Consider the following 12,753-nt stretch of genomic DNA (forward strand, 5'->3'; position numbering starts at 1 on the left):
GCTTGCTCCAGCCCCCCATTGGCATCTGTGGGCATTAGATAAAACTTTTTCTGTGAGTGCCAGTGTACACTTGTAACTCCTTGGAGTGTTTCCCCATAAATATTGCCATTTAGAGTTTATGAAATAACATAAACACACACTAACGGGACAATATAATCCACGAGACTGCCTTTGAGAGAGTTTTGTCTGAAATGGTAATGCACCACAGTTCAGGGCACTTGGAGGAGTATCATGTAAAAACAAAGTGTCAGACTGTTCTGAGCACTGAGTGCCATAAATGCTTCTGAAATACTTGACAGAAGAGTTGGTTTCTTTGGAAAAAAATGTGACTGCTTTCATTCTGCCTTTGCAGCTTGGAAGAATTCTTCGAAGCCCGTTTATGAAATTTGTGGCACATGCAGCATCCTTCATTATTTTCCTAGGCCTGCTGGTGTTCAATGCTTCAGACAGATTTGAAGGCATAACAACGCTGCCGAATGTCACCGTCACTGATTACCCTAAGCAGATCTTTAGGGTGAAGACAACTCAGTTCACCTGGACAGAAATGCTGATCATGGTGTGGGTACTTGGTAAGTATAATGCCCCTTCCATCTCTGTTTGCCTGAAGGTAGAAATCCTAAAAGAAAGGAGAGAAGCCCAGGTCCCGAACCTTGGCTCTAGCTGCAGCACAGTTAAAATTAAGCCCTCAGGGCAGATAACGGCACACTGGAACTGGTGAAAGCTTCTCTGTGCTGCCCCCTCTCGTAGCATGGGGTTAATACTTGTTTGCTGATCGGCAGCGACTTTGCTGCAGTTCAGTAATTCTGACTTTTGTAACAGGAACACAGGCTTGCTGAAGAGAACACCACAGAAATTTTACTTGGGTTTTCTTAAGTAGGATCAGCAAGCATGCTGTGCTGCTCCGTGTGCGAGAAGGTGACCTCGGTGCTAATGAGCTGGTACAGCAGTGCCTGTGTGGCTTTGCTGCTTAGGTGGGGTTTGGAGAAATCACTGATTCCACCCGTGTCAGGGGACTAATGAGTCAGTTCTCATTATTCAATATTTTTCACAAAAGCTAATCAGCTGTTGGCCTGATTGAAGCTATGTATGGCAGGAAGTACCATTTTCTAGCTTTTCATCAGTTAGGTGCTTTCTGTAGGAAAACAGCTACTTGATAATGTAGCATTCTCAGCTTTTAGAGGCTGCAGGAAAGAAAGGGAGTACTGCTTTGGCTGCTGCAAGTTCCTCACTCTGCTTTTTGAATCATCTGTATCTCCTGGCTTAAGCACTGCTTAATGTCAAACTCTGTTAGGGTATGGAGATTAGTATACCTGGTATGCTGCCTGCTGGTAATCCTATTACAGACTGATGGAGAGCAGCCTCTCTGTGTGGCAGAAGGCAAGGACTGAGATTGTGGTGGTCTTTAGGACTCGGTCACTGTGAGAAATTTCTTGGACACTCGAGAGACAACCAGCCCCAAGCCAATCCAGCATGTGGCTGCTGTGCATGTAGTTGGGGTGACAGCAAAATTACAATTGAGATTGGAGGATCCATGGCTCAAGCCTGAAGCAGAGCAGTACTCCCTCCGAACTACATGGCCAGGAAGTCAAGGAGAAAGTTTTTCTTTTATTTTGTTCTTGCTAACAAACCTTTTTGAAGTAAGAGAAGGTCTTGATTGACAACAAGTATATCTCAAAGTCTTGATCAGGCTGTGACCTGGATTAATCTCACATGAACGAATTTCTGAGGAGTTTGAGTAAGAAAGCTGAGTTACAGCCAAATTCCACTTTCTGTGCTGAAAAGCATCTTATTCTGTAAAGAGAACCAGTATTGAAACTGTGCCATTTATATTTTGGCATCTGTGTAGTTGGGTTATTGTGCTTCTCTGTGTAAAATAAATAAATAAGTAAAAAATCCTTCTGATTCATGAGCATTTTATGAATGTAAATGTTAAGGAAATGAGGGGTTCTTTTTCCACATTTAACTTTTTTCTTCTTTAGAAGCCTAACATGTTGTCATGTTGTTGGGTTATCGCACTTCCACTGCCAAGTTGTGGCTCTATACTATCCTGTATGGAGACAGCCAAGCTTTATCCTTGCATATTTATTTATGTCTTGCCATTTGATCAGTCCTGTTGAGACAGCCTTGCTCAAGTGTGTGACAACCCTGTGATGCTGCAAGTAGGTGAATTTTTGTTCTGCTGGTGCCGTGTGGTTTCGTGGAATGGGAGAACGCAGGAAATTTAAATGGAAATGGTGTGGCCAACTTTGCTGTGTTTTGTCATTTCTTGTTGCAGGTATGATGTGGTCAGAATGCAAAGAGCTGTGGCTGGAAGGACCCAGGGAATATATTCTGCAGTTATGGAATGTTTTGGATTTTGGGATGCTGTCCATTTTCATTGCAGCTTTCACAGCGAGGCTTCTAGCATTCCTGCAGGCCACAAAAGCACAACAATATGTGGACAACTACATTGTGGAGAGTGACCTCTCTGAGGTCACACTTCCTCCAGAAATAGAATATTTTACTTACGGTGAGTTTAAATTTTCTGCAACATGGATGTTAAAGTAGAAAAACTAGCATTTGAAGCCTTAAATGGAATTTTTGCTTGTGTTTGTCTTCATAGCATTGTTCATGCTTACCTGGTAGGGAAGACACCGTGATCAGGCCGGTGGTTTTCCCAGGGTGAGGTTCATCCCCTGCTCCAGGTGTGCTGACCCCTGCGATTTCCCCAAATGTGGGAAACTCGACTGCATAACTTGTGGTGGATGGGGGACTGTGCGCTCTCCCCTGGCTTTTTTTGGGCCCTTGAGGTCCCTTCCAACCCCTCCAATTCTGTGACTGTTTCTATCTCCCCATCTTTCATTCTGTACTATTTAAACAACAGTTGTTATGATGCCAATTTTGGCAAATGTTTACCAAAGCAAACAATGTGCATACGGACAAAAGTTCAAATGTAACTTCATTATTTAACTGTCTTTTGTTGTAACTATTTATACAGAGCTAAATTTGACTGTCTTAATTTTAAGTATTTGCAAGCTTTATTTTATTCTCAACATAATGCACAGCAGATAAAATTTTCATGTGATTTTTTTGCTTGGTTCAGTTGTTTCAATATTGTAATTCAATATTTCACGATAAAGGAAGGATGCGAGACCCAGTAATCTGTTCAAATAGAATGGAAGTAATAAACAGTTGGTTATTGCAGTGCAGAAATTGGAGATGTGATGAATTTCTTTTTGCTGCAGCAGCAAAGGCTGTATTTACTCCTGATGGCTCCTTCGATATATTACAATAGCAAATTTGGTTTTGTTGTTTACTTTAATTGCTATATAATCAATTTGAATTTGGATCTATGTAAATACGCACTTAGAAATGTGGTATTTTGATATCAAAGGCTTTCAGTCAGCAGTGTTGTGTTAAGATGGCACAGTAATTCATGCAATGAGCAACTTAGGATTCTATATAACTATCTATATATATGATTCAATACAACTATTGTTTCTGTGTATATTGTAAAAATCATGATCCTACACTCTCTGCAATCTACTTTCAATGGCAGTATTGTCTGTGAGTTCAGTGAGGCCTTGGTTATATCCTAAATTATTAACAATGGCAAAAGCTTGGTGTGGTTCATGAGTGAAATTGTTCATCAGCCAACACCGTTAAATTCTCATGAATAAAACCCCTAATATGAATAATCAATAAAACAATAATGCTAAGAAAAGCAATAAGGCTTGTTTATTCTTATTATAGTTCAGGTTAAAGTGCGAACTGTAGAAGAAAATGTTGTGTTTTTTCAAGTATAATTTTTCTTCTAGTAAAAGGTAATTTAGTTTATTTTCATGCTGTGTTACTTACAGGAAATAGGAAGAGAGTAGCAGGTGCTAGACTCTCCCAATATTTGTCTTTACTAAATTCAGACGTGTACAGCAAATCCTATCAAGATTTATTTTTAAACATTATGATAAAGGAGTAACACTTTGTATTTACCTCTGTATTTTGTATCTTCCAGCTAGAGATAAATGGCTCCCATCTGATCCTCAGATAATATCTGAAGGCCTTTATGCAATTGCTGTCGTTCTGAGCTTTTCTCGGATTGCGTATATCCTGCCTGCAAATGAGAGTTTTGGGCCCTTGCAGATTTCACTTGGGAGGACTGTTAAAGACATCTTCAAATTTATGGTCCTTTTTATTATGGTGTTTCTTGCATTTATGATTGGGATGTTCATACTGTATTCCTACTACCTTGGAGCTAAGCTAAACCCAGCCTTTACAACGTAAGTATGCAATAATATTTAAATGAAAAGCAGCTATGAAATTTTGAGTTTGTTACAAAGGTAACAAAGTCTAAGATACTGTATGCTCCCTCCTTGTGTCAAAATTAAACTGAAGACAACAGGGGTTTGTGGGAAATCAGATATCTCAAAACCTTAGAAAGCAGAATACAAAAGGCCAGTTCTTTCCTACTTGAATAATGGAAACTGTCACTGCAGTCTAAAGTAATTGTACTAGTATATTGTGATAATCATACAGGCTTGTAGACAACTGACTGCAACAAACTATTATTGATTCCTCCTGAATGATGTTTTCCTAAAGAAATTGCTGTAATTGTAATCTCTATCTGGGCTCTGTCAGACTTAGGTGATAAACAGAGATTCAGCCTAGGTGTCAGTGGTAGGTCTCCAAATAACACTTTCTTTTTTCAAGAAAGGGGCTTACTGGTTATGTAGATGGTGTATTTCTACCTTACTTCAGTACTGAAACAAATCTATAAACTGCACTGGATTCTTTTGGATCAGATTTGCAATCTACATGGTAACTTCTTATTGTTAGGTGTGTACAGAAGGACAGTTATATCTGTTTTCATGCAATGAGATGGTTTGCTTGCCATGATTTTCTCTGAAGCTTTCATTTTTTCCATTTCCGTATTTATTTTACTTTGTGACACAAAGTGGTGCTGGAAGTGTTAACTACTAAGGGCACTGCAAACCAGAGGTAATTTCACAGCATGGTAAAATTCCAAACTCTTCCCTTTTTCCCATGCTCATACAGGAGAAAGCGCAACTTCTTTGAACACGGTTGTATTTTCATATATCTAATTCCATGACTTTTCCTTAATGTGAATATGATTTTTGCACTTTTTTTTTTTTTACAGTATTTGATATCAGTTGTCTAATATGCATAATATTTGAATGCTTTTTAGAATCTTAGACTATTCTGAGTTGGGACCCACAGGGATCGTTGAGTCCAATGTCTGGCTCCACACAGGACCATCCAGAAATCAAACCATTAATATTAATTGCTTAAACAGCAGTGGTATTTTACTAGACAATATACCTATTCACATAGCTGTGTCCCAGTGATGTGGAAGTCAGCCAGCAGCAATGTTACATTGATTTCAACAGCAGTCTTGAGCAAATCCTATGAGATCTCTTTGGATTCTTGTTTTTGTTGCTAAACCTGGTGCTGCCCATTTTGGAGTGCACGCTTCCGAATGGATGGTTTAATCAGAAACTATTGAAAAGGAGTACAGTGGTTTTCTTCCCATTAGCCCCATTTTTACCTTTGTTAGGACAGGGAAGGTCTGCCCCCTGCAGAGTTAGACTGGAAAATAATGAGAATATCTTGAAACCTGAAAACATGATGGCTTTCTAATTCCTGTTCTTTTGCATGCTTTTATCACACCTGTATTATCTATGATGCATAGATGGAGCACAGTGAGGTAACTGAGCATACTGTGAAAAATATTTTCTTGCATCTTTGTTATTTTGATCAGTTCTCTACAAACCTGATTCATGGAGAAGTTGCTTGAGACTGTTTATCAATTACTGTAAACACAGTTTATATTTATTTGTGTAGTAGTAATAATGTTGTCTTTTTTTTTTCCTTAGAGTGGAAGAAAGTTTCAAAACCTTATTTTGGTCAATATTTGGCTTGTCTGAAGTAACCTCTGTTGTCTTGAAATACGATCATAAGTTCATAGAGAACATTGGTTATGTTCTTTATGGCATATACAATGTAACGATGGTGGTAGTTCTGCTCAACATGCTGATTGCTATGATCAACAGTTCCTATCAAGAAATTGAGGTAGGGATCTTTCTCAAATTGTTCTCTTCTCATGTTGAAAAAGGGCAGAATTATTAAGTATTATTTTAGTGATTGCATCTTTTGCATGATGCAAAAGTATGATCAAGGGATAACCTCAGTAAAAGTGATCACAAAAACCACTGGTTTTGGACTGACTCAAACAACCCAGCCAAGCTGCAAATCCTTGCAGGACCTGAACAAGTAGTTGTGGCAAATGTTTGTGTCTGAGGATATGGCATCCATCCAGAAGTCTTAAAAACTAAAGTAATGTTCAAATGAAGACTGCTGTGAAGTAGAAAACAAAGCTACTGGGCATAACATTTTAGGCATGGCTAATTCATTCCCTGTTCACTTAGGATGCTAACAGGATATTTTCTTTATGTAGTGTGCTTCAATATTTGACAGATAATTAGGATATGGATTAAATGTATTTTGCTGTGTTCTTTTATGGAAACCTGGTTTTCAGTACCAATCTTTAGCCTTTTTAGCTAAATGTGCAGAAGTTAGACACTTCAGTCCTTACCCCACTACTGTGCACACTTCATTTATATGCCTGCCTGTACTTGGAGTCTGATGCAAGTGTTTTATCTTCATGGCTGTTGTGACTGAGTCACAGTTTGCAGTGTTTACAAGCTTTGCTTGTAAAATGTATTTTTTTCTGTTTTAGATACAATATTAAAATTTGGTTGTAGGTTTGCTGAGCTTTTCCATATGCCCTGCAGCAGTATTTCTCCAAATATTGATATATACAGTATAGAAATACTGCAGCAGTATTTCTCCAAATCTACCAAATGACTTGGTTGAACAAATATTTGAATTTCAGATTTCGAAGTTCTTGGCCTGCATTGCTTATTAAGGAGAGATGTTTTATTTGAATTTCAGTATGATGATAAAGTATCTTCACTTTTAAAGGTAATTAATTAAACTAGGGTATTTAGCATACAACTCCACTAAAAGTTGGGACGCTTTTTAGTTTCCACTAAAAAGTTTAATTTCCACTAAAAGTTGGGAAAATTCAAATTGGAGAAGATACTTGCTTTTCAAAATCAAACCCAAGTTGCTGAAATGAAAATAAAAGTATAATTATAGTTTTCCAGACCATAAATCCTGATATTATTCAGAGTACTACATTCATGCACGTGTGCACATGCATCAGCAGGAGGAAAAAAAGAAGAAAATCTCAGACTTAGTGTACAGATTAATATGACACTTCAAGTACTTTCAGTGACTTCTGGGGAATGTCAGGGAATTCAGCTGGAGAAGGCTGGTTATATTAAACCAGCTTTTCAACTTTGTAGTAGACCAAGTTGAGCCTTGCAGTACTTCAGTAAGAATGTACCAGGACAAAACAGGTTTGTCATTTTTTAACAATTTCTTCATGACAGTTAAGTTCCTATTTTGTGTGCTCTATTATAAATCAGCGCTACTTTTCATGCTTTATGTAAAAAGCTGTGAGTACTGCCACTTTAAGCAACGTCTGCCTTGGAGCCAGTACTTTGTCACTTGTTTGAGTACCAGGTTCATGTGACCAACTTAAAGAAAGAAAGAAAAAAAAGATTTAATTAAATAAAAGTTTGACTTTAAATAGCATGGAGTTCATATGGTAGTTTTCACTCCGTGCAAAAATAACACTTGTTTAAATTGTTCAGATGCTTGAGCTAAGTACTGACGATGAGATGTTGACATAAAGAGACAGCTGAAATTTATTTAAAAGTCTTGATAGAATAGTTACATTTTTGCAGAGCTATTGGGATTCTTATTAGCCAGCAAATAAAATTTACGTAAAAACAGAAAGGGTAGATATTTAAAAGAAGTTTTATTTGGGAGGAAGTTTTTTGCATTTCATTTTTTAAAAAGTATATACTTTTTTTCCTCCTTAATACAGGATGACAGTGATGTAGAGTGGAAGTTTGCTCGTTCTAAACTTTGGTTATCGTATTTTGATGATGGAAAAACATTACCTCCACCATTTAGTCTTGTACCAAGCCCCAAATCTTTTTTCTATTTCGTCATGAGGATCATTAACTTTTCTAAGTGCAGGAGAAGACGGCTACAGAAGGACATTGAAATGGGAATGGGCAATTCCAAATCTAGGGTAGGTACTGAAATCTTTTCATTATCATGAAGGAATGTATTTCCATTCCAGCATTTTACTTTTCTTTAACTTTCAGTGTGTAAATTGTATTTCTGATGACAGTACAGTGATAAATGTAGCATTTATATTTATAAATCTGTAATTCAGATTGTTTTGAACCAGTACGTCTAGGCAAAGAATGGCAATAAATTTTCCTAGGACAACAAGGTCCAATGATTAGAAAAACATGGTTAAATCATAAATAACTGACTCTTCAAAGGTGCAATTAATTCCCACAAGGAATGACCTAAATATTGAACAAAGATGCTTTCATCCTCCACTGGAAAGATTTTTAGTTCAGGATGGAAAAAAAAAAAAAAAAAAAAAAAAAAGGAGATAGAACTTTTTCTTTCACTAAACCAGGTAAACAGAAAATGCTGTGAGTATGATAGGTACTTCCTGCTGCCACAAGCTATGTTCCCAACAGAGGACAACAGGAAAGAGGCAAATTAGGTGGCAATAATTTTTAGCACTTCCATGACATTCTGAATTTAGGTATCTGTTATTTTTACAAACATTAATGAATGCAGTGTCGCAACACCCTTGTGAGAATTGGATAATTTCTCTGATTTTTCAGGTAAAGGAGATTTCATTTGGCCTTTTTTCTTTTTTTTTTTTCTTTTAATAAGTTAGGCTAGAGGTCCTGTATGTTAGAAGGACTCAAAACAATATTTTTGAAAATACATTTTGATTTGGTGTACTGTAAATTACCAGAAATGGCAAGTCCAGTTATCTTTTAGAAAAGATCTTTTCTAGAGCCTGGATGTTTTGATCTGTTGGTGCTACTGAATCTTCCATAAAGAAAATATTTTCTCCAGTTTTCTGTAGGCAGTGAAAGTAGACAGATGTTTTCTAAAGTGTCAATTTTAATCAGTTTAGCCAAAAGCACTTTTTCTTTGGTACTAACTACTTAGTTACTCTGTAGCGCTCCAAAAGCCTTCTCTGCGCTCGCTGCTCAGAAGATGTGTTAAAAATAACAAAAATAATTGATTCCTTAAGATATGCCATTATAACAAAGCATTCAGTAGTACTTCCATATCATACAGCAGCAGCTTAAACTGTAAGTCACTAAAGAACAAAAACTCTGTCTGAGTCACTGCTGAGACAAGTCAGGTTGAGCTAGTTCTGTTAACTACAAACCAAATAATCTTCCTCTGGGAAGGCAGCTCACAGCCTCTCCTGAGTCGGGCTGAACTGGCACAGTTTTACGCTGTGTACAAAGATAAATCCTGGCCCAGTCCATGGATTGCCCGCAGGAGAGCGGGCAGCCTGGAGTAGGTAGAAACACCCCACTTGTGGCCCACCTTAAGTGACAGGCTGTGTGCATTATAGGCACAATATACGTGACACAGAAAGCATCCAACTTACTGTGTAGGTGGAGGCAGACTTCTCTTTGCTCCCCTAGCCCACCAGAGAAGTCAGCCGTCATTGAATGACTGGTCACACAGAAAACTAATGACCGATACCGATTAGGGCATTCTTCTATGGATACAAGATTTTACTTCACTCTCACCTGTGCATCTGAAGTAAGAATTAGGTCCCTGAGTTGGTAGTTACAAACCTTTGGCCTTAGTCACAAAAGCGTCTTGTCTGAAGTGATTTTTTTCTTGTTTCTCACTCACTGGTACAAAAAATAATGAATTATTTGGGACCTGATGACTTTGTGGTGGAATTTGCTAATCTGTTAATAATTGAACTCTGACTGTTTTCTAGCTGTATTACTATTCCTGATAATTGTGCTTTAGAAGAATACTTTGTACTGAGCAGGAAGGGTTTGGAGCATGTATTTGCAGTGAAATATATGCTCAAGTGTGCGGATGTTAAACACAGAGCACAACAGCTCTGTTAAAGCCAGACTCTCTCTTCTTGCTATGGTCACTCATCCTGACCTCCAAGTCATAGTTCATTTCCTCAGCTGTGTAAACATAATTGTTTTAGAGCTGTGCTGTGAACAGTGTGGCTAAAATAATCATTTTTTTTCAATTTATAAAATCAGACATACCAAAGTGGTGGGGGCTCAGAGGGGCTGACTTCTAAATGTTAATTCTAACATGCATATTAACTTTTCCTTATTGCTTCCTAGTTAAACCTTTTCACACAGTCAAACTCCAGAGTTTTTGAATCACACAGCTTTAACAGCATTCTCAATCAGCCAACACGCTATCAGGTAAGTACATCCACTGGTTGCTGTGTTGAGTAATAGAAGTGTACGAAGGTACTAGCAGAATGATTTTTTGCCTTCATGAGATGAAGAAAACATTATGTAGACAACAAACCCCAGGCTACTACTAAAAAAAACAAAAAAACAAAAAACAAAAAAAAAAAAACAAAGGTTGTCATTGTTCAAGCCAGATTATTGTAAACATTTAAAGAAACTGACCCAGACAAAACTTAGATTTTAATTTGACGTCCCAGTTCTGAAAGTTCAGGAAGCAAGTTTTGGAAACTGATTTCTGGGAAAGAGCTATGGAAGCATTGGTCTGCCTAGGTTAGCATTACTTTACCTTCATTTCTTCTCATGATGTGACATTCAGAAATTCTGCAGATGGGAATATTCCTGTCTGTTAAGAGGAGCCTGCTGGATGTTAGCTTCCTGTGTTCTTTCCTGTTCAGAAATAAAAGAGTAAATAGAAGCTCTTGTTCCCCTAATGAGCATGCGGAAGGTACATAATCCACCTGTACAAACTCTGTAAGGCAAGTTACATTAATTCTGGTAGCACAGTACAAGAGTATTAGTAAATATGAGGAATCCTGGCAGTTGCAGATTAAAAATACAGTTTTCATGGCTGATGTTGCACTATCATACTGTATTATTTTTTTTCTTTTTAAAAGGTAAATAGCTATTTATTACTATTTCAGACAAATCCAAACGAAGAGTAGACCTATTCTAAATTAGGTATGCTTAGATACCATGCTACCGTGCATGGTCAGTTTGTAGCCTGGTAGTGCATCTGATGATTTCTTAAAAAGCGAATTGGTGACAAAAAGCCAAACTGTCTGGTTTCCACCTGTTAGCTGCATAGAAAGAAACAAAATTACATTCTATATTTTCCCTGTTGTCCTGTTCCATCCCAACAGTTGTGATATTTTGTAACTTAAGAGGTAACTGGATGAGAAAGGTGCTTATTTGTAATGGTGAATATCTGCATGCCACCAAAATAAAACCACATATGAAGCAACTGCTTTATCTGGGGCTAGTCGTTCTTTCACTTGCCTTCCTCTCTCACAACCTCAGAAGGAAAAGTGAATAGTTTCTATATGTGTGCTTAACCTGATCATATAACTGTTTTAATCTGGCAGCAAATAATGAAAAGACTGATCAAACGTTATGTTCTGAAAGCACAAGTGGACAGAGAAAATGATGAAGTAAATGAAGGTAAGAAACAGCATTTTCCAAATTCCAGAGAATTTTTGTCATATTTATTTGGAAGTATTACAGTGGTGCATGGAGGCTTCAGTTAAAACGAGTTTGCCTACTTCAGGGGCACCGAACTCACGTAGGTAGTAATGGAGTTACCCCTGTGACAACAAAAATAGACGATTAGAACTGAAGAAGTTGAACTTCTGAGAAATATTATGGGCTCCATTGGGGTGGAGAAAACTGGGGTACACACATGACACACCTGCAGTCACAGAGGAAACTTGTGAGGAATCACTCACAAAGTATTCACACTTCCACAGTCCTTGTCAGAGCTACAGGATATCTTTCTCTCCATTTTTTTTTAACTGAACACACAAGTAACCAGACCATGAACCACTTGTGTTCCCATCTTTGATAAGCTGTGTGGAATACTCATCTGTTGTTGCACATCATTTTGAGAGAAAAAAAAAAAAAGCTGTGTACTTACCTGTATGGTGAGGAAAAAATGAGAATTGTAGCTACATTTTTTAGTGTACAACCAGAGATCTTTTGAGAGATGATGTGTCTGAGCTTTGTGTCTGTGTCAGCACTGCAGGTGCTGGTGCATGCTCCCACTGAGCTGAGACTAAGGCACATCCTGTCCTTGCCTGGACAGGCCCCCAGGTGAAATAAAGAGGGTGCAGGCAGCATGGAGCTGACCACCACCAGTAAAACACACCTGCTTAGCATGAGCAGTTCTAGTCTGGGTAGCTGGGATGATTTCAGTGTACCAGAAACACTTACCAAGCTGCTCAGCTGGCAGGTGTGTGCTGTCCAACTGGTGGGAGTGACGAACAACGTGGGACAAGAACAGCTTTTATTGGCACAGATGGATCAGGCAATTGCACGCATATATGATGTGAGGGGTGTTACTAGCCTGGCCTCCACTGTTGTTTCCATTTAAATGCTGTTTTTGTCCTTGTGTCAAATTCTAACAATTTTAAATTGGTTGACTCTTTCTAATTCAAAGGCTGTTGGTAAGGAAGAGGAGAGAGACCCAGAAGCTGTGAGTTTATCGCCAGCTCTGCCACACTTTCCCTGTGTGATCTTGGCATATCACTTCAGAAAAAAAATCTCTTTGCCTTTTCTCTCTAAAAGGGGGGTACTAATATTTACCAGCTGTTCAGCAGTGTTGCTGTGATTAACGCATTAA

At 38.1% G+C, this 12,753-nt stretch overlaps 1 protein-coding gene across 2 annotated transcripts in view; it reads left to right on the top strand.

The window, feature by feature from the left end:
* Positions 1–12,753, top strand: part of TRPC3 (transient receptor potential cation channel subfamily C member 3) — a 40,618-nt gene that overhangs the window by 27,430 nt on the left and 435 nt on the right. The window contains exons 5-12 of one of the 2 annotated variants that reach the window (XM_082758514.1): positions 353–569; positions 2,276–2,509; positions 3,992–4,256; positions 5,871–6,066; positions 7,952–8,161; positions 10,284–10,367; positions 11,501–11,576; positions 12,571–12,606. In XM_082758514.1, the coding sequence (XP_082614640.1) occupies positions 353–569; positions 2,276–2,509; positions 3,992–4,256; positions 5,871–6,066; positions 7,952–8,161; positions 10,284–10,367; positions 11,501–11,576; positions 12,571–12,581 (1,293 nt within the window). In that variant the 3' untranslated portion in view covers positions 12,582–12,606. The remainder of the gene's footprint in view (positions 1–352; positions 570–2,275; positions 2,510–3,991; positions 4,257–5,870; positions 6,067–7,951; positions 8,162–10,283; positions 10,368–11,500; positions 11,577–12,570; positions 12,607–12,753) is intronic. The other variant, XM_082758513.1, reaches the window with a different exon arrangement.

This window comes from Aythya marila, assembly GCF_965140915.1.
Source record: "Aythya marila genome assembly, chromosome: 4".
Classification (NCBI taxonomy): Eukaryota; Metazoa; Chordata; class Aves; order Anseriformes; family Anatidae; genus Aythya; species Aythya marila.